This window comes from Phalaenopsis equestris, unplaced genomic scaffold (genome assembly GCF_001263595.1).
Source record: "Phalaenopsis equestris unplaced genomic scaffold, ASM126359v1 Scaffold000054, whole genome shotgun sequence".
NCBI classification, from domain to species: domain Eukaryota; kingdom Viridiplantae; phylum Streptophyta; class Magnoliopsida; order Asparagales; family Orchidaceae; genus Phalaenopsis; species Phalaenopsis equestris.
This window is the reverse complement of record NW_018164496.1, coordinates 2,921,014-2,943,536: the sequence shown is the minus strand read 5'-3', so window position 1 is coordinate 2,943,536 and position 22,523 is coordinate 2,921,014. Positions and strand designations below refer to the sequence as shown.

The 22,523-nt window shown below is 36.1% G+C and overlaps 2 protein-coding genes across 4 annotated transcripts in view; one reads left to right on the top strand and one right to left on the bottom strand.

The window, feature by feature from the left end:
* LOC110019275 (MAR-binding filament-like protein 1) overlaps window positions 1-2,465 on the bottom strand; it is a gene marked incomplete in the record, with an annotated part of 48,060 nt that extends 45,595 nt beyond the window's left edge. For all 3 annotated transcript variants that reach the window (XR_002293441.1, XR_002293442.1, XM_020716892.1), the window contains 1 exon segment: window positions 2,041-2,465. Coding sequence is in view for 1 of the 3 variants with exons in the window: in XM_020716892.1 (XP_020572551.1) it covers window positions 2,041-2,305 (265 nt within the window).
* Window positions 2,466-4,393: 1,928 nt separating this feature from the next.
* Window positions 4,394-16,929, top strand: LOC110019247. The gene is made up of 8 exons (XM_020716844.1): window positions 4,394-4,877; window positions 7,924-10,867; window positions 10,968-11,010; window positions 11,208-11,278; window positions 11,356-11,421; window positions 11,501-11,590; window positions 11,763-11,939; window positions 16,719-16,929. Exons 1-8 carry the CDS (start codon window positions 4,561-4,563, stop codon window positions 16,752-16,754), a joined length of 3,744 nt encoding a protein of 1,247 aa, XP_020572503.1. The 5' UTR covers window positions 4,394-4,560; the 3' UTR covers window positions 16,755-16,929.
* Window positions 16,930-22,523: the final 5,594 nt, after the last annotated feature.

The following is a 22,523-nucleotide window of genomic DNA, read 5'->3' as shown; positions in this document are numbered from 1 at the left end:
GTTTTCTCTAGAGGCTTTGGTAAAATAATATCAAAAATAAGATTTGATCACTGCCCATAAAAAGGCGATTATAAAGGAGATAATTTTTTAAATAGAAATAGAGAAGTTGCGCAATAATTTGTAGAATATAATTAACCCAAAAGGAATTCTAAGATGAAGTACTTAACATAGATTTATAATTGACGCTTATCGCAGAATTTTCCTAATCTTTATTTAAAATTTAATTCATTGAATAACTAACTACAATATCACTTAAGTAATTCATAAAAAATCTCCTAAATCAACAACTTTCTAAGCAAAAGTTTACATAAGTTCACTTTTTAACTATAAAATTTTCAACAATCAGCTCAGCAAGTGGATTATTTAAAGCAACTGAAGAAGAAGGCTTCATGAAGAGATTAATTGGAGTTGTTGGATTAGCTTTAACAAATAGAAAATCAATAAATAAAAAATATTTTATGCAGATGAGTACAAAAAAATTTCAAAATCAATTGGTAACTGAATTGACAAATATTTAGTTGGAGAAACATTCACAGGTACGCCAAAACAAATGGTTGATTCAATCAAGGTAACCAAAGCTCTCATATCCTTACTCACTAGTTTCCAATCTTAATTTCTGCATTTGCAATTTTTTCCTAAAAATATGCTCTTTTTTATATTCTTTTTTCTCTTTTTAACGTTTTTTAATATCCCCAGCAACCATTTCCAATTTTCCAATAGCAATCTTCTCCTTTGAGATACTAATCATCTTGTAAAAATTTGCAAAGCTTTATGGGAAGAATGTAAAAGGGTTACAAAGCGGTTAAATGAATGTAACAGACCCACTTTTATAAACTTATGAATGCTCACATAACCCAAAAGACAGCGCTGCCACCATCAATTTATGACAATACACTTAATATTGACTACTATTTTTTATAAATAATTTACTAATTCATCTCCCAAAGACAGACGAGTAATGAATTTGGCAAAGAGAAATGTGATTCTTTCAAAGAGGAAAAAAAAAGTAATAATAAATTATATATAAAAAAAAGAGATGATTATGATTTTTATTTGTATTTCTTCCAAGATAAATGTTGAATTGAATGTACATCCAAATATCCTCAAAACCTAATTCATGCCAAGTGGCTCGGTTCTCGATAACCTAGTCGAGTAAGAAAATTTGAAAAATGATGAGCTGACCATAACAATTTTGAACTAGTCAGAATTCTGATGAGCACACAACAACCTACTCGATTCACGGAACATTTAGGTGTGCATGCCTAAGATCAAGCATACTCAGAGCAAATGTAAGTGTGCTTGCTCAAAATTGGAAGTTACTTGGCAGTATACTTTCTAGTAAGTTAGCGACTTTTTCCTAATCAAAACAGCAATTCATTATAGGTCGGTGACTTCCTATAATCAATTCAGCAACTTAACCATGGATTCAGGCAGACAGGCTGTGATCATTTTAATGTAATTAAGCTACACATCTAAAGTATTTATAGCAAAGAACCATAATCGTTGCTCTATATTTTTCTTATTTTTGATTGCTCAATATATAAGTTCTCCTGGAACACTCAAATCATAGAACAAACTTAAAAAAAGAAAATCTAGAAACAAGCCCAAGTTAGACAACTCTTATATTGAAAATATATAGGGTAATCCCAAGCTTCTAATTATAAATTCTCTGTTCTCTCTTATCTACACAAGTTTCTTGTGATTCGGTGTGTTATTAAGGTTCTGGATAATTTACAGAAATTTAGGGATTCAACGAAATCAATAAATCAAGTTAACAGCTATAAAAGTGAATAAATTCTAAAAAAAATAAAAAAAATAACGTTGATTCAAATGCCCTTCCTAAAATTAATTACAAAGAACTCTGCCATCACGATGCAATGCCCAACTAATTAGCCAATTCTTCACCAGAAATAACAAAAAGCGTTAGCAGCAAATCAAAGAAGATCAGCATGCATCATAAACAATAATGTGCAAGTTAACAAGAGCCTTCATAACAAAACTGAACTAAAAACTCGCGAAAAACAAAAGCGGGAATCGAACCTTCCACCGGCTCTTCAGCAGCTACCTCTCTGAACTGCAATAAGGGAAAAACAGAGATGCCAACCAATAGAACAACCCTCCTTCGGACGGAATATCTCTCATCGAATGACCTTCCGCCATTCCAAAAATAAGAAATGACCGATGCCCTTCTCTTCCGGGCAACTTTCCTGTGAGAAGGATACATCAATGGAGAACAGTAGCGAGAGGACGGCGAGGATTGGCAGAGTGCAGATTGCAAGAAAATTGAGCCTCCTATCGCGCTCATCTTCTCCCCCGTTCAGTCTCCTCCGCTGCTTCGATCTCAGTCTCTCTTGCTTGGCTGCGTTCGGCGGCGGACGCCCGAGGGGTTGGTCGTACGACTTCGGATTTAAAATTGACATGCACCATCAGCGGAACCGAGCTGATGCAGAGCTGCCAGATAGGGTTTTTATCCGCTCTGAACAAATGGAGTGGCACCATGTCATGCTGGGGTAACATGCCAGGTGACATGCAAAATTACAGATAGACCATATGAAATTTGCTATTTACAAATCAACCCTCCTCTTTCACCTATTTTTTCAAATTCTCACTCTAATATAATAAAACATACAAATTCTTATATTTTGGTACTTTAAAATTTGACTTAATGTATTAAAAATTAGGGTCTTTACACACCCACGACATAACTTTTACGTATTAACATATCAATCATCCAAACTTCAACTTTTACGTAGAAACTATCAGATTCTTATATTTTCGGGATATTTGTGATGATTTGTACGTAAAAAATGAAATTTAGTGATTTGACATGATAATACATTGGAATTTGGTGGCTTGCGTAAATGTCCCTAAAAATTAATATATTTAAGTTTCTGTTTGATCGAGGAGATGATACAAAGATCTCGTACATAAATATCATACATTTGCAAGATATAAAGTTCAAATTTTCGATAAAAAAAATGCGAGGCAGTAACCAAGTTAATAAATAAAAGGCATGTTAATTAAAATTAACAATATAAATAAATCATATTATTTTATTAAGATCAATGCTCGCATAAAAATTTCATTTACATTTTAACCTCCAATTAAATTTAGAGTGTAAGGTTTTTATGGGAATATATTCATGAATAACTTATTATATAATAATTTCATTTGTTTAGCATAATTCGAAGGGATTCAGGTTTCCTCAGGGCTCTAAGAAAGTCATGGTAAGGAAATATCAAATGCTAAGAAGGGCAAATGTAGAAGTGTTGGGACTTAGTTTGAAGCAAAGAAATGTGACAAAGTGTAAAAGGTCCCACTAGGGCGAGTATTTATTCAAATGCAACACTTGTTTTTGGTGTCACCAACCAAGTTATATGGCAAAGAAACACCCGCCTTAAGTCAAGTGAGAGAAAATGAAGCACAGTTGTAGGCCATCACCAAAAATAAGGGTTGAGCGATGCCCTAAAAAGGATAATTTTTATTGCAGATTTTATGAGTCATTTTTATAAAAGTGGTGGGGTAACATCAAGAAAAAAAAAATTGCACGAAATGTAGCCCGCCACGAATCGAGCCAAAAGTTCACGTGCCTCGACTTTGTGTCGCATTTTTATGCTTGTGGCGCTTGCGCCACTCTCCCAATCATCTCGATGATGCCTTATCAGAACGCACTGTCTTCCCATTGCCCTCCCTAATACTATCCAAATTTGACTAAAGATATTCTTATCCTAGTTCTCTGGTACATATACGTAACTAAAAATAATAATTGTTTTCACTTACAAAATATTATTAACTTTATATATAATCTTTAATAATTTAAAAAAATCATATAGAAAAATTTTAAGTAATATTTTTGTGAGGCCCACTAATTTAAAAGGTAAAATAGAAAAAGAGCTCGAGAAATTTAGAGAAAATATTACATCAGAAGTCATGATGAGTTTCATGTGCGGATGATAATATTAAAATATTATTTGTAATATTATAGTGTTATTTTACTAATAACACCATCTGTATTTAGGGTTTGTTTGGGGCAGCTGCAACTTATTGAATAATCTGTTTATAAACTGATTAAAAATAATCTGCTGATAAACTAGGTGCGGTGACCATTACAAATTTTTATTTTTTTGGAAAAATAAGACCGCTGTCGGAAAAGTGCCACCATATCTAGATATGTGCGGTGTGAAAATGTTTTTCTTAGCGTTTTCAAAACGCATAAGCTGTCAAAGAACAGTTTTGTCAAACAAATCAGGTGCATCTTCAAAATATCACCGCAATAAATAAACTATCACAAACGAGTCCTTAAGTCAAATGTAGATCATCTCAATGTAATATTTTTTTTCTTGAATTTAAGTATCAAATCACCCCTAAAATCCCCTCCCCATTTTGTAAAAGCGGTGCGCTACGAGAGTGGATGATACTATGTAACCCCAAGGTGAACAGTTGATGATGGCGATGGTTGCTCGGCCATTTGTCATTTTCACCCGCAAGAAAACAGTGAATATTCATTCACTAACAGGCCGTTTTCCCACTGTAGCCTCGTGAACAACGGAGTTGGCTCCAATGGAGATGCAGGGCCTCCGTCTGGGGAGGACGGCGCCCAGCGGAGAGGATAGATCTGCGTGTGCGAGCTCACTTACTCCAAGAATGGAGAACTACGCGGAGATATTTGACGGATTTGCTGCATCCTGCTCCATTCCGGTGCTTGCGCTCCCAGAAGCCATGGATGGCTGCGATGAAGAGTTGGCGGGGTCGCAAAACTCTGGTTTGAACTATTTCGAGATCTTCGGGGTTCTTGATGCCGGAGGCTTGTCATTATCGTACGAGGAGCTTTTCTCCATGGAGAGGAAGGGGTCGAGCGAGAGAGATGAGGACGACAGGTTTATCTACACGCGTGATTTCTTCTGCGTTTCTTCTTATGGTCATCAATGTCAGCATGGGTCTTGAAAGCTAGCTATAGGCTCTGCGTGACACTTCAATAACGAGTTTTTTTCTTTTGGAATTCTGCTTTAGTACCATGCGCTGCAATGTGAGTTGTCTCTTCATTGTTTTTTAAGCTTTAGGGCTGCGGGGCGGTGGTGGCGGCGTGGTGGTGGAGACACAAAGTGGGAATTGTTTTAGAATTTGGTAGGTAGCGTTGAGAGTCAGGTTGGAAAAGAATGCTATCTTTTTGCACAAACTATCCTATAAAATAGATTCTAGGCATTATATTTTAATATATGGTTTACCAGAAGAAGAAATGTGAGTTTCTGCAAATATGGTCGTTCAGCTAATTTTGCTATAATGGCTTGAGGAGCACTGTTTTCTTCTTACACTAATTATGCGGCAGAACAACAGCTACTAGTATTACAATATGAAAACTATACTTGTTAATGCTGTTTGTTTTGTAAGTAGGAGAATTTTGCTGGAGTATTTTATAGAGATATGACACTAAATTGATCACACATGAGTAACAAGACCAAAAAGTGATATGATAAAAAATGAGAAATTTAATTATCAATAAATGGAGACAAAAGAATACAAGCGTATTGTAAGAATTCTCATTCTCTGGGGTGTTGAAGCTTGACATTTAAGTATTTTGTGTGCATGCATTGGTCTCCCTTTGTGATGTTTTACCAGTCTAGTGTTTCTTGTTCTGGTCCTAGCTAACTAAGATGAGTAATTATGAGGAGATCCTGAGAGTAGAACAAATGCCGAGTTAATTTTAAAGGAGTACCAGCAATTAACGCTCACCAATCAGGCTTTCCATAGGACTGCTTAGCTTGAGCGTTGATGGCTCACTCATAGTTTTTTATATCCTTATTCAGGATAGTTCGGGTCTAGTTTATTGATAGGTTGAAGTATTGAGCTATTTTTGAGGGGTTGAAGAATATGTTTAATTTCAAATGTGGCTTGTTCATATGTCAAAAGTTTATTTGATGCTACTTTTTGGAATTAAGATTTTACATGATCCTTAAAACTGTACATACATTATAATTTTAGTACATAAAGCAGGATATCCTTGTTGCATCCCCATTCTCCCTTCACTCTTAATGGCCTGTGATAGAAAATTCACTATAGAGAGCTTTTGTGCAAATCATGAATGTTGTGCTCCAAGCCTTTTGCGATAGTTTCCCTTGTCAATAGGAATGTTAAATGGGCATGATTGCCCCTACTTTGCCGATGTTTGTGGAGTTTTAGCTTTGTCTGCCCTTGTTGTAGCTTTGATGGAGGGTCGTGCTTTTCTTCCTTATTTTGATTTAGTGTGCTTTATGGTTTTGATTGCCATAAATTTGCTGGTCGAAATTCAAAAAGATAGTTACAGAGGTAGTGTCTGGACCTCAAAATAAGAGGAAAGTAGAGGTGAAAATGCTACTTCGTTTTCTTTGGAATACTGTTATTGTTTGGGTGGCCCTTTTGATTGAGAGGGATACTTGTGGATGCCTCTCCCGTGGATTTTCCTATTCGCACGGAAGTTAGTTGTCGAACTTTGTTCTAATTTTTAGTGGTAATGGTATTGAAGATCATCATTCTAAGTTTTCTAAGAAACATGATTTCCACCATCTGTTTTAGTCTTTGTTAATTCCAAACCCCTGGCCGGGTCGTGACATATTTCAATATTCGAAATGTAAGAAGGATGGCGGCTATGATGTTGGAATTTAGTACTGCAGCTAGGTTCTTATCAATGGGCGTCCAAGTAGTATAAGCCGGGTTTGGTGTAGCGATGCGTGCCACATATGTTGTAGTTCGTGCTGGCTGAGGTGTGGATCCATCAAGAAAACCCTCAAAACCATTGTCCTTGTTACTGATTTGATATTGGACATGAGGAATTTTAAGGTTGGGAGAATTGAAGGTTCTTGAATCCGCAGAGAAGGTAGGACCTCATTGAGAGAAGAAGCAGCAGAGTTGGCCATTTGGAGAGGAAGAATTTCATGGTATGGTGAATTGAAGCTAAGGCTCTTACAATGTGAAGTAACCACTTCACAGGAACCTGGAAAACAAGGGAATGTAGAATACATGAAGGGAAACAGTAAAATCATATTTTCTATGGAGCAGTGCTGCAGGATATATATAGATGCTTTAGGTAGAAGTATCTAGAATCAGCTAGTTAGTGAATTGAATCCATTGGCTGTGGTTTGTTGAGGCAGTTATGGGTTAGATTGTATGGTCGGACCGTGTAATTGTGGCTTCACTTTTCTGCTATCCAGGTTGTTGTCTTTAGATAGTATGTCATCTTAATATTATACAATCTAGTTGAATGCATGATTTGATGCATTATGGAGATAAATTGATTGGCCATCTATTGCATTGAAGTAGCTTTTTTGCTCATTTGGGAATTTTTTCTATTCTTTTTAACTAGACTCACTTATTTTAATTGAAATTAATACATAATTATTCATGATCATTCAATCATATTTGATAGTTTTCATTGATTTATATGTATAAATCTTTTTATGTGAAGTTTCAGATTAGTTTGAGCTTTCTCATTTTAAAATTTGTTTTGAGTGATGATTAAATGATTATGTAAACCAATTAAAAAAAGATTTTATGTTGTTGATGGCGAGTGGTGTATTTATGTGTGATGATTATAAAGTATGATAGCATAAGAAACAAATTTAGGCGGAGGAAGCTGGTGTATCTTCACAGATAGATTCACTCATACTTGCATATATGAAAATATCTTGTTTTAAAAATAACATGAAAATATCAAATTTTAAATATGAGAAAATTAACGGGAAAATAGCAGAAATATGAGGGAAATTATCAGAAGAAAAAAAAGAGGAGAGTTTTTTGTTTAATTTCATCTGATCAACAAGGCTTTGATGTCAGTATTCCAAATTTTTTTTGGGCACATACTGCACTATTTAAGGAAAGTAGTGCAGTATGCTTCCTGCATTTAAATGACAATGATTTAAAATGCATACTGTTTTTGAAAACTGGCTCTAGGTTAAGAGACAAAGGTGTTGCCCAGGTGGAGATAGGATCTCCCGGGTTACCAGCTGAAATGCGAGTTGAACATGTAACCGCTCCAAAAATCGACCAAATATCCGCAAAGTTTTGCTCAAAATTTGATGCAGGTAAGAACAGCAAACAAAGCGTGCCAAACGAAGCAAAAGCCACAATATGCGTATCAAGGAATCAAGCTAACTGTGGACCTGAGCTTGAAGCTCTAACAGAATCTCATCCAGGAATTGTCGAAGATGACGGTTCTGGAAATGTGGCAAGTGATGATCATATACTAAGTGGGTATGTAACAGAAGAAAAGGAGGCAGAAAAACAAAGTGAAATCCTTAATAGATGTTTTGTGAGTGCTATTATAGATAGTTCTGAAAGTGATTTGAATGGTACTCAGAAGCCTCATTATATAGATGAAGCTTATGATTTAAAGCAATGCTCACCCTCCTCTAGTTATCACTCGGCATCCAGTGGGGATGCACCTCTCACCGATTATTCATTTTTGACAATATCAGATATCAATCTCCGCACTCAACCCTTGGAAGTATCGCCGCCTTTGAGAGCAGCACCCAAGTTAGATATGAAGCAAGGAGTGTCTAAATCTCGGCCACCTGATGCTTCAGATATTGCTTTCAATCAAAATTACCAAGCTCATCATGTTGGAGGTCCTGGAACATGCCATTTGCTCAAAGAGACTATGAATAGTACTCTTCCTAGTTATTCTAACGTGGAGATGGATGGCAGCAAAGCTGCTGCAGCTTCTGCTGCTGCTGTGATCGAAGCAATGGAGCAAGCTCAAGCTAGTCTGAAGAGTGCAAAAGAGTTGATGGAAAGAAAGCGGGATGATCCTCGGAGTGAGAGGAAGCTGGGTCCTTATGATTTTGGCTTCTGGAATGAGCAAAATATTAGTTTCTCTGGACATTCAAAGCATAAAACGAAGAAGTTACAAAAGTTAGTTCACAATCAGGTAGAGAGGGTGGTACCTTCATTGCTTTCTGAGGATGCTGAAGAAGTAGTACAAGGTGAAGAGTCTGGATCTTATAAGCTACCAGATCAGAAGGAAAGGTGTCACGAATGGAAAATTGACAAGCAGTTCTACGAGCTGGTCAGCAGTGAGAAGTTGATGAGATCAAGAGTGATCAATGATGAAAAATGTAGCAGCAATGAAGACATTAAAATTAGGCACCAACTCGATGCTCACCAATACTATCCTGAGAAGGAAACATGTGGTTTGAAGGGTCAAAGGTTTCTACAGGGTGGTGACAATGGTGAAGATGAGAATAAACTGGAAATGCTCAATACATTTAGAATAAATGGGAAGAAAACGTTTTCAGGAATTGAATTTCAAATGCAGGATGGTAATGCTAAATGGTTGAAATCTGGTATCATAACTGACAAAGAGGAGGCCATGAACATACTTGAAACATCTGCCAGAGATGACGAAGACAAAGAAGAACTGGTTGGAGCAGTTCAGGTTCCCAATGATGACATAAAAAAGGCTGTAGACCCAATCAAATTGATTCAACAAGATAGAAATGAGAATAAACTAAAGCAGTGTCAGGAATCCGGTATTTGCGCGGCGGAAAATAATAATGCCGATAGTGATTCAGAATTCAATAGCTGTGAGAGGAGTTCTTTGGGGTTAATGGGTTTCTTTATGGATGGGAAGTCTGAGGAATTTGATGGAAGTGAAGCTCTGAAAGAGAAGCTGGATCAAGTTAAAAAAGCACATCTACACACCTCTAGTATGGATGAAATTAGTGAAACTTCTGTTGTTTTTGAGTATGATGAGTGTAGGTCCGATGAGGTAAAAGTTGATACAAATAACATGGAAGCTGCTAGAGAAGAATCCCAACTCGGCATGTTTAAGCAGATGAAAAATGTGTATCATGCTAGTTATAATGATGGGAAGGATTCAGAAGCGGGGGGCATTGATAATACTTATAAACCGGAAAATATGAGTTTCAGTGGCAATGGTAAAACCATTGAATCTGTGAAGAAAAGAAGGGCTAAGTGGAACATACCAAACAGGAGTAACTTGAATGTCGTGAAGCTGTTTGTGCAGCCAGTTTGTTCTGAGAAGACAGATGAAGCATTAGAATTTCAGAAAAGTGAAGAAAAGAATGTATTTGAGATGCCACAGAAATTTGAAAATTATGAGGGCAGGCTGACTGATTATGAGGACAGGTTGATTGCTAATGGGGAAAAAAGAAAGGATGAAAAAAAATTTCTTGGGAAAGTGCAAGCAGCACTGGAGTTGGAAGCCCAACAGGCTTCCCAGAGAATCAGAGTTCAGAACTCAAAAGCTGTTCAGCAAGCCAATCAAGGGGGCAACAAAGTAGACATTCCGAGACCATTTGTGGATGCTTCAGGAAGTTCATGGAAGCAAATGGAGAACAGTACACCTGATGGATGGATAGATGCTGATAATATAAGAAAAGATATATTGGATAGAGAAAGAAACAAAGTAGACAATCAGGCTGAGCTGAAGAGAAAATTAGTGGAGAAGGAAAGGGTAAGAGAACAAGAAAAAGACATGACTGCTCTTGAAAATACAACTCATGAAGCTTGTGAAAGGGTATTTGCTGAAGCTAGGGAGAGTTCTGAAAAAAATTTGCTCGACATGAATGCTGCTGAAGCTCAACACCGGCCTATCACGACATATCGAGATGTAATCAAGAGTTCTGCTGAAGCATTTGAAATGTCTGAAAAGATTGCATGTGATGCAAAACTGCAGGCAGAGTGTGCTGTAGCTGAGCGGGCGCCAGCAGAGGCTAGAGGGTGTGCCCTTTCCAAACAGTTTTCTCTTGGTGCTAGGAGGCAAGCGGAGTCATCAGGTAACATTCCTAAAGACAAAGACTGGAAACACAACGAAGCAGAAGATGTTGTTAGACATGGCAACAAGGACAATGAGTACAATGCAAAACCTACTTCTGTAAGTGAAAATATTAGATCAGATTGAGTCTTCTGGCAGTTTACTCTCTCTCTCTATTTAATGCTTCTGTCTCAACTCATAAGCTCATTACTTCTAACAGGATGTGCATGATGCTCCAGTTGACATGAAGATTCATAGTGAAGGCAATCCTTACCTTTTTTTTTACCTCAAAATTACCGATCTTCTCAATAGTCATGACACCTTGAAACATATTATATTATTTTTTAGCAGCGTCATGACTTCATAGTCTTGACTCTCAAGCCCCTAATAAAATTTTAGAACATATTTCTCCAACATTTCTGCCCTTTGAGTAATTTGTTTTATCCACTAAATGTTGAAGGTTATGAGGAAGAATCGCCATTAAGATGCAAGGCAAGGCAAGAGCGGTGCCGCCGAATAGTTGAACGTGCGGTAATTATTCAACTGAATTTTTTTTTTTCTGAACACAGTTGACTGAAAATTTGACTTGTAACTTCCACACAATTCAGGCAAAAGCTCTAGCAGAAAAGAACATGCGAGATCTTTTTGCTCAAAGAGAGCAGGCAGAAAGAAATGTAAGAAGGATCCCTTCATTCTAATAAATGCAGACTTGTTGTCCTTTTTTACAATCTTTTGTTAAAAATATGGTTGCAGAGGTTAGCAGAGTCTTTGGATGCTGAGGTTAGGCGGTGGTCAAGTGGAAAAGAAGGAAACTTGCGTGCGCTGCTGTCGACGCTACAATATGTAAAGCGTGTTTTCTGTTTCTCGCGTATTTTTCTCTCAAGATATTGGGTGTCCTATATTTTATTTGTCTAATTGTTTGATGAAACTTTTTCATGAATTATAATACTCCTACATTCATCTGCTTCTAAACCAAAGCAATTAAGGCTTTGATGGTGTTCTTCTTACTTGCCAGATTCTTGGGCATGACAGTGGCTGGCAGCCTATTCCATTGACAGACGTTATAACTGCTGCGGCTGTGAGGAAAGCTTACAGGAAAGCGACTTTGTATGTCCACCCTGACAAATTGCAGCAGAGGGGCGCTACCATTCAACATAAGTACATCTGTGAGAAGGTCTTCGATCTACTTAAGGTAACTACTGTGATCATAAGTTTGTGATTTATGTTAGTCATGAACCTCATTCGAGCAGCTTTCTGATTTTTTGGCACAAAACTTTGGTGCATCAGGTTGTAGGGAAGGCTTATGGGAAATTTATATTGAAATCAGTATTTCTCGGCTGCTATATTGTGTAAATTAGGCTCAAGAGTTTAAACTTTCTGTAACAATGATGGTTAAAAGTATTGAAAAAAAAGTTCTGGTAAAATTACGTAGGTTTAGTAAAACACTGTAATTTCCACAGTTTCACTCAACTCTAGTAATGTACCTGGGCTGATACAATTCTGTTAATTTAACTCTAGTGAAATTACCAGGGTTGGGGGTAAAACATAGTAAAATTTTGAGGGTTTGCTGCAACCATAGTAAATATATTATGCTACGGCAACCCTAGTAATCCATAATCATAAAATTATTGGGTTTAGGAAAGGAAAAAAAAACAAAAATTTGGTGCAGCCTGAATAGATTTACTATGATTAAAATTTTATTGTGCCTGTTAACTTGAGGACCATTTTATAAAAATTGCAAAAAGGTTTTGCATGCACAAAGGATAAAAACTTCAAGTACTTTTTTTTTTACATTAAAAAAAGTTTTTCATTCACAAAAAAACTAATACTTTTATTCAAATTTCCCTGAAGTTATTTTCTAATCTATCAAGCTGAAGATAATATCAGGATGAGTGGCGTGAGACTAGGGTTGTAAATTAGTTGAGTTGTGCTCACGAGCGGGCTGTTAGGTGTTGAGATTGATTTGAAAAATCTGCACACGCTCAGGGACCGAGCGCCCGACGCTTTTGCGCCGGGTTGTGGGCGCTACACAGAACTGCCAGCATTTAAGTGCCTACATAAAGGCGTTGGACAATGGAGGGGGCGCTTAGGTGCCTAGTTTAGGCACAACACTCGCAAACTCCAAAGAGCTTGGCGTTTAGGCGCCTTTGCTTCTGGAGCGGTTGGTTCATAATTTCTGCTTAGGAGGCCGTATTTCAACGATGTATTGTGTGCTTCCTGGGCTAGGGTTCTTCAACAAAGTTTTTGTGAAGGTGAGAAGTATTGGAGAGGAGGATTTTTTGTAATTTCTATGGGTGTTTTTTGCGTCGAATCGGAGTAAGAAGAATTTGAATCCCGGTCTTGTAAGTTTTCTGGAGAGAAGAATCGAGTGTGTTATCTTTAAACTCTCTGATTTTCATAGTGAAATTTTTATAATGGTGTGGCTCCATGGTTTTTTACTATTCTCAAGTTTTTTCCATGTTAAACTCTTGTGTCCTTTTCTAATTTGCTTTGTTGTGCTTTTGTTCATAAGTTTGTATTCGTTTTCTTTGAATCTATACAATCTTATTCAGTTGTGTGGTCTAGATTTCTAATTGAGTCTAAGCCTCGGTGAATTACAAAGGGAATTCTTCTGGAGAGTTTTCCTCAACACAGTGTTATTAGAGAGGTGTTCAATTCTAGTTGGAGCAATGACCGATGAAGCAAGATTCAAAATAGAGAAGTTCAGTTGGACGAACTTCACACTGGAAGATGCAAGTGAAAGATTTGTTGTCTTAGAAAAAGTTATACTTTCCACTACAAGGAGGCCTGCGCCTATGCATATGGAGGAACGTGAAGAGTTCGTTCGAAGGACACCAGGTTTGATCCGATTGTCACTTTTCTCGTTTGTTGTGTTCAACATAGTAAATGAGAAAGCCATGGCGGATCTCATAGCGACACATCATGAAACCTTCTTCCAATAATTTTTTTCTGATGAAGAGTTCGTTGTACATAAGACACCGGTGAACTGAAAGATGCAAAAAGTAGCGCTGAGCCAGAAGGAACACTGGAAGTTCCTCACTCATCTGCTACTAAATTCATGAGATCCATCAAAGTGATAAAACCCGTACACAGGTATTCTCCTTCGTTACATTATTTGTTACTAACTCAAGTTGAAGATTCAAGGGAGTGAGAGCGAGTCATGGATGAAGAAATGCAACATTTGGAGTCAACTCAGACTTGAGATTTGACGGTATTATCAGATGACAAAATGAAACTACACAACAAGTAGGTTTACATGTTTAAAGAGGAGTCAGATGGTAGCAAGCGCTACAAGACAAGACTTGTTGTGAAAGATTTCCGACAGAAATAAAAGTGAATTACACAGAAATAGTCTCCCCAACTGTCAAGCTTGTATCGAGTCTGGTAGCAGGGGAAGATCTACATCTGGAGTAGATGGATGCCAATATAGCTTTTTTACATGAAGATATGGATGAATTATACATTGTGCAACCACAAGGTTACAAGATTCTATACAAAGAAAGTTTGGTCTGCAGATTGAAGAATAGTTTTTATGGCTTGAAGCAGACCCCGTTAAAGTGGTACATGAGGTTTGGCAGGTTCATGTCAGACAACAGTTATATGAAGTGTCAGACAGATCACTGTTGTTTCATCAAACACTTCGTTAATTGTTATATCTTACTTCTTTTGTATGCGGATGAAATGTTGATTGCAGATGCATATATGTAGATAATCAGAGACTTGAAGAAATAATTATCAAGTCAGTTCGAGATGAAGGATTTAGGTCTAATCAGGAAGATCCTTCAGATGAGAATTAGCAGGGATAAGAGTGCAGGGACTATGAAACTGTCTCAGACAGTGTATGTTGAAAAGATCATATTGAGTGTCAATATGGGAGAGATAAAACCAGTTTGCACTTCCTTAGGTTGTCACTTGAAACTATCTAATGAGCTATTGCCTAACTCTGAAGCAGAGCAAACACAAATGAAGAGAACTCTGTATGCTTCAGTAGTAGGAAGTTTGATGTATACGATGATTTGTACCAGACCTGATATTGCATATGCAGTGAGAGTGTTCAACAGGTACATGGGCAATCCAGACAGGTATCATTGAGAGGCGGTGAAGTGGATTCTTAGGCACTTGAGAGGAACAATCAACAAGACACTTTGTTATGGAAATGCGAGATCAGTTTATAGGGATTTGTAGATTCATATTTGACAGGAGATGTGGATAGCTGGAGAAGTACAACAAGGTGTATCTTTAAATTGAGGAACAAAGCGGTGAGTTGGGTTTTCAAGCTACAGAAGATCGTTGCACTTTTAACTATGGAGACTAAATATATTGTTATCACTGAGGCTAGCAAGGAGTTGATTTTGCTACGGACTTTTATGGTAGAATTTGACAAGGAGCAAGGGATCAGAATGCTTCACATTGATGGTATGAGTGTGATTCATCTTTCTAATAATGCAATTTTTCATGTCAGGAAGAAACACATTCAGCTAAGATTTCATTTTATTCACTCTCTTAGAAGATGGACAGTTGTTCCTGGAGAAGATACACAACTAAAAATTTTGTGGATATGTGTTGATGAAGGTGGTGCTTGTTGAGAAACTAAAGCTATGCTTTGTTTCAGTTGGGTTTCATGAAGGTTGAGACCGGGGGTTAGCCACACCACGATACGTGACTACGAAGGCGGTTTAGATAGATTTGCAGCTACAGAGGACTGGTGATGGGTGCATTTAGTCTCCAAGTAGGAGATTGTTAGGTGTGGCGCTTGATTTGAAGCATCTGCACATGCTCAGGACCGAGTGTCTGGAGTTTTTGTGTCGGGCTGTGCGCGCTCAAGAACCCACTTTGGGCGCTACACAGAACGACCGGTCGGTGCTTAAGCGCCCACATAAGGGCTCTGGACAGTGGCATGGGCGCTTAGGCTCCCAATACGCGTCTAGGCACAACTCTCGCAAGCATGGTGCTTAGGCGCCAAGTCCGAGCGCCTATGCACCTGGAGCAGTTGGTTCGTAACTTCTGCTTAAGAGGCCAAATTTCAACGACTATTGTGTGCTTCCTGTGTGAGGGTTCTTCAGAAAAGTTCCCATGAATGTGAGAAGTGTCGGAGAAAAGGATTTTAGTGAATTCGACGCGCGTTTCTTGCGTTGGATTATAGCAAAAAGAGTTTGGAGCGAGGTCTTGCAAGTTTTCTTGAGAGGAGAGTAATTTAAGTGTGTTTTATGTAAATTTTTTTAATTTCACAGTGAAATTTTTCTGGTGGTGTGGCTTCGTGGTTTTTTCCCTTTCTCATGTTTTTTCACTTTACATTTTGTGTTCCTTTCTGATTTGCTTTGTTGTGCTTTTATTCGTAAGTTTGTTTTTGTTTTCCTTGAATCTACACGATCTTATCCCGTGGTGTGGTCTAGTTTCCTAATTGAGTCTAAGCCCTCGTGAATTTGAAAGTGAATTCTTCTGGAGAGTTTTCCTCAAAACGTGCTCGAGCTCGGCTCGTGAGTTATCGAGCCACGGAGTCGCGCTCAAGCCATCCCGACTCAGCTCATTTACACGAGAGCCGGCTCCATTAGCCTAATGCTAGTCATTTCGATGCATTTTTTAGTGAGCTGTCAGTGCGTCCTCCTCCGGCCACCATTACCTTTTCCAATGAGCTCCTGTAAAAATTGAATTTTTTTTAGTTCAAGCTCGAGTTCATGATTTGACAGATGAGCCCTTGATTTTGGCACGACACTATTTATAACACAAAAGGTCTAGTAATTTTTTATTGCAGACAAATCATGACCGTTTATATAAGATCAGTTGGTTTAAAATTCATTTATTAGTCCTTTAGTACAGGAGAATTGCGCTTGCGCAACCTTTTTCTTTTCATCGAGAGAGTGATCCATTCATTTTTTCTTTTGAGACAGAAAGAATAATTCGTCATTTTTGAATCTGGGATCTGTGGTGTTCATCAGTGGATACATATTTTGAACAATTGTCTCTTTTGCAGGATGCTTGGAGCAAGTTCAACTCAGAAGGGCGATAGTGCTTCATGTTTCTTACATTGAACTTGCATCATTATGCTATATTAGTCTTCAGCTGAAAATCTCCACTTTTATGTTATAGATTGCAGGCATACTTAAATTTCTGTCCATATTTGTATATTTTTCTTAATCCAGTCTCATTTATTCCTCATCTTTAGTAAGTTCTGAGGGATTTAACCCCCCATCTTAAAGAGAAAATATTGTGTCTGGAGTTCGGACGCAAGCTATATCCAGATACACCAGTCTTTTTTTTTTTTGTCTCCTCTGCTCCTTCCGGTGTATCGCGTTCATTGTCCTGACGCAACTTGCGTTCAAACTCTAGACGCAATATTTTTTCCATCTCAAGTGGTAAAAAAAAGTCATTTACATATACCACGCAATTCTTATATATTTACAGTTTACTATCATAATGCTCAAATTTTCATATTTACATGCATAATACTCAAATTTAGATATCTGCACTGAAAATTTTGGTTTTGGAAGCAATATAATCAAGATGGGCTTATATTTGGTGAACAAGCTCCACTTAGTATTGCTTCAAATGTTCTTCAGGCGTGCCTATTTAGAGCTGAGTCTTCTCAATTATCATTTAACACACCCAAATGAGGTCTTATTATAAATCGGATTGTGTTGATGCATCTGTGGCTTCAAACTTAGCTTCAAAATTGTTCAATACAAAAACTTCCTTGATTGAAGCGGTTGCGCATGATGAAAATGACGGAATGTCGTGTTGTTTGTGTTTGAACTGTCTCAATCCTCATCGAAGTTGCTCAAGTTCATTTGTTCACAAAATAGATTGCGTAAATACATCCAAAATATTAGAATTAGCTAGAAAGGAACCCCATATTATCCGGGCATCTGCTTGTAAGTCATCGAATGTCGTGTTGTTTGTGTTTGAACTGTCTCAATGCTTGTCGAAGTTGCTCAAGTTCATTTGTTCACAAAATAGATTGTGTAAATACATCCAAAATGCTAGAATTAGCTAGAAAGGAACCCCATATTATCCGGACATCTGATTGTAAGTCATCGGCATAAGATACGGGGTAATGATATTTATTACAATTTTTAAAATTTTTACAAAATTAATTAAAAAAAAATCCCTGCCAAGATGAAGCACACTACCTAGTTGAATATGCTACACTGTGATGGATCTAATCACCAAAAAGACAAGTTCAAAACTTCAGGGTATGTGTTGCCATCACAGTGTAGAATTCCCTAAAGAGATAGACTTAAAATTTATTACATCCTAAGAGAGGCTATAGGCTATCTCTTAGGATAATTTTTAATTAAAATAGTAGCTGGCCACAACGATTAATTTCAAGATTGTTAGTTCGGATTTTTAAAAGGGATTGGCTCAAATTAGAATAGTTCTTACCAAAATAGGGAGGATCGAATATTGAGAAGCTCAATGGTGCTCCAATCTATCATATGGTTGGACTTTTAAATTTTAGAAGTGAAATTTGACTTCTTGGGTTCAAATTATTTATTTTGATTTAGAAAGTTAGGACTTACAATCCAAAGAAATGAATCATGGAAAAATGTAGGAGAGGACTTGTCCAATAGGAAAATCCAACAATATCACCTTAGAATCTAAACTAAGGTGAGTTGTAACGATAAGTGTAGGAGGCTCGATCCTAATCTAAGAGATAAAAGTGAGACTTATGGACTTTACTCCCATCAAGGAGTGAAATCCAGTCAAACACTTCTGGGCTTACAATCCCATCTAGAAAGAGCTGTCAGCTAACACCACATGTACGTAAAACTCATGAGTCTAACTCATGTGCATGGGCATAGTGGTGGGTTTATTATTAAATAAAGAGGAATGTGTTTGGACTTACGACTTAACCTAGGAGAAAGAGCGGCCTAGATATAAATGCACCTAACTAATACAAAATTTTATGCTTTAAGATATTATTATTTTTTACACAATTTATCTGAGATTGATGCCCATGACTGCATTCTATGCTTGTATGTATGTGTGAAAAGTCAAATTTAAGACAATCAAGCATGAGTAGTTGTTTTTCCTAATAAGGATGGTGATCTTTATTGATCAAATCCCTCTTTCCATGTAATGGGTGAGGTGTTGAAACCAATAAAAGAGCATAAATGTAATACAAATAGTTCAATTAATTATATGATTTATAATTGATTTTATTGTTAATTTACCATGTGTTTTGATTATTTTTATTGTTTTGAGTTGTTTTAAAATTTTAAGGTAGTGGAAAATTATTCTAACTTAAAAGAGCCTAACAAAGATCATACTAGGCTATCCTAGCACACAATCATAAAATTAAATCTATAAAAACATGTAATTTTAATGCATAAATTGACGTAAATAAACATAAGTCAAGCATAAATAAAAGACAAGAAGACAAAAAAAAAAAAAAAAAAAAAAAAAAAAAAAAAAAAAAAACAAAAAAAAAAAAAAAAAAATAAACTTGGTTGGTGTGGTCAAGTTTCATTATAACTCGAAATAAAAGAAGAAGCGACCAATCAAGCTCTGCCCATATACAACTCAATAAAATTCTTAAAACTAAGATTCACATATGGGTACTACTTATCCTCCACCTTCATTTTGATGCTCTTAGTTCATCTTTCGTTGTTTGGGTTCTCCATGCTTCATAAGGCACACCAGCTGAGGCTTATCCTCACTCATTCTATTCCCACAAATCCTAACATAGTTATATGAATTACATTTAAAATTACAAAGCCTAAATAAAATCTTACAAAAAGAGATTAGTATAAAATGCATGTTGCACGCAATAGGTAAAGTCACATATGTGGGCTTAACATTGATAGACACTAGACCCCCTGTCCCAACAAACCATGCTTATAAGGCATAAATGTAATAATTAGCTCCTGCAAAAAATATATTAATTTTAAATTATCTATTTTAGCATACCCCTTTAAGCACAACCCTATATAAAAGAAGCATTAGACTTAAAAATAACCTTAACATATGTTCTACACACAAAGTCAACTAACATAGAATCCATCTATAATGATAATCACAACACAACAAGATAAATAAAAAATAATAACAACATAAACATAATTAATCACACAATAATTACCATCAGCCTAACCTAGATTTTGGTTGGAGGAGTAGCAAGTTGTCTAAAATGGGTGGCTAGTGAGGTGAGATTTGTCTAGTCCTTATGTTTGAGTTATGATTTGTATTTTATGCTTAAATGAATGGTTCAAGTATGCTTGAATAATGTTTTATGTATGGGGTTTAAGTTTTAATTTGATCTTGAGTTTAATTTTTTATTTTTAAGCTATGAAAAGTGTTACAAATAATAGAACTTGCCAGGTAGAGGGTCCTACCATTCATAGCTCTCTAATCCTAGTATGGTAGGCAGTTGGCTAAGAAAGCATGGCACATCAGCCTAAGAAGTTAAAGTGACTTGAATGGAGTTTAATTTGCTTAACTATATCCACTAAGTTTGATTAATTGTTTGATGTTTGAATTTAGCTTTAAGTACTTTGATTTTAGTTTGACTTAAATTTTCTTTGATAGAGTAGTTATATATATTAGTATTTGACTGGTTTGACAAACCTACAAACTTATATAATTTATCTTATGAGTTAAAAAAGAAGTTATGAGGAATGCTATAAATAAGTTTTGAGGTTGGGAATTGTAATTTCAAACCTTCAATGTTTTAGGGTTTTAATTTGGGATTAAGTGTTTTAATTTAAATAAATTGTTAAATTTTGATTTAAATTAATTAAGCTTTGATTTAGTTAAGTTTTAATTTGGTTAGTACATTACTCCCTAAGGTTTTCATAAGGGTATTAAAGGTTAAGCCAAGGCCTTTACATATTTAAGTTTATTTAAGGGTTATTTTAATGTTATAATTTTGTTTTGAAAAAAAAAATTCAAAACAACAACAAATGCATCTAAAATTTTCATGAAATTACTCTTTGCAACTCATCTTGTGGCTTGTTCTTCCTCTACTATCTCTCATATATCATGCACTCTGAGAAGGGCCTTCATTTAGATGTTCAAATTGTCATAGTTATTATTGTTGAGCGTTAAGACTTGAAAGTGAATCATCTGGTTGCTTACCATCTCTCTAGAAAGGTCCTTACGACTATGACACCACATTGTTGAAAAAAGAAGACTTAGGATAAGAGGAATGTTGGGTGTTGGTTATATACCCTGAAAGAGGGAAAAAAAGTTTCTCAGTGCGACCTTTTAAAAAGGAGATATAATTACTAATTAGTTATATAAATTTAATAGTTATATATTAGGAGCCAGTCCTTCAACAATATAATGTTTTGAGAAGCAATATAAAATTTCCCAAGAAAAAAAAAAAGAACTTTAGCTTATTTTTGTTATGGATGTTCATATATATACTGCAATTATCTATAAAAGAAGTATTTTATTGGACTAATACAATTATGATACTTGTACTATATTTTTACTTAACCAAGTTTAATTGATTGGCTGAAAACCAACTATACTTTTAGCCCATGAAATGGAACTACCTCACAAGCATGAGCTCTTAAACATCCCCAGAGACTCACTCCATTTTACTCTAATTGGATTCCTTAATTTGTTTTAGTGTTTATTTGCTAAAATTAGATATGATAAGCTCATGTTTTCAAAACGAAAAAGAAGAGTTAGTAATGTATTATATTTTTGCAAGTACGGTTGTAAACGATTGAGCTTGAGCAAGTTCAGGCTTAACCCGTGTTTGCTAGTTCGGAATTAATTATGTTTGAAGTAAGCTCGTGTTTGAAATACCTCGTGAACAATGTGTTCATGTTTGACTAGATTTACATAGTCGTGCTCGTGTTCGGCTTGAAATTGACTCGTTTAAATTAATTAGAAAATAGATGTAGGGTGTTGGATTTTAACCTACACCATTCTTATAAAAGTTGCATGACCACATAACAACATGAGTTGTGGTGATTATATACATATTATTATATAATAATATATATAATTTTCTTATTTCGAGCTAAAATGGCAGAACACGATCGAACAAAGGGTTATTAGTTTTGGTCTCATTTATACTTCTAGCTTAAAAAATCATTCGTGTTTGTCTCATTTACTTAACGAATCATTCGAACAGAAACAACTTAATGAGCCAAACACAAATTGCTTGTGAACAATAACCTTTTTTTGACAGCCCTACTTGCAAGTTCTTAAAAGTAATTGTAATTAAAATTGTTTGCAGGAATTAACCACATTACCTTTTTTGTAATTGCTTGCAGTCTCCCATTGATTAAAAATAAATAGATACAATCACTTGGGGTATCGAAACAACACATCAGTGGCTTTGTATTTATCTAAGTTCACTAATCTGCACCCTCATTGAAGAAACTCAAAACACCTATTTTCAGCTTTTCTTCTTACATTTCTTCTTATTATCCTTATAATTTTGCTATGCTGGTGCGCAATAGCTCTTTCATGAGGAGAAACTGAGGACCATTCTCTAAATGATTCATCAATGCTCACCTTAATGGTTTCAGAAAACAGAAAGATGCTGTACAGTTTCTGTTTTTGCTTGCAGCAGGTGGAGAAACTGAGGACCAGTGTGGTCATTTTTGCTTTTTCAGCAGCATGATCTTTAAACCTTGCAAGGTCTTATGTTTTCCTGCATGTGAATAGCCATTAATGATTGAGCTAAAAAATGGATTCCATAAGTCAGAAAGATTTCAAACTCTTAATGCATAACGCTCTTGATACATGTAATTTTTGAAATCAATGATTTTTAAAACTTTTTTGTAATAAATTAGCATTAAATATATATATATATATA

Excerpts from the sequence above, each read along its gene's own strand:
- LOC110019247 (XM_020716844.1), top strand. The coding sequence starts at position 4,561 with ATGGAGATGCAGGGCCTCCGTCTGGGGAGGACGGCGCCCAGCGGAGAG. Across the intron at positions 4,878-7,923 it reads GAGAGAGATGAGGACGACAG|GTTAAGAGACAAAGGTGTTG; the intron begins GTTTATCTACAC and ends AACTGGCTCTAG. Across the intron at positions 11,011-11,207 it reads CATGAAGATTCATAGTGAAG|GTTATGAGGAAGAATCGCCA; the intron begins GCAATCCTTACC and ends TAAATGTTGAAG.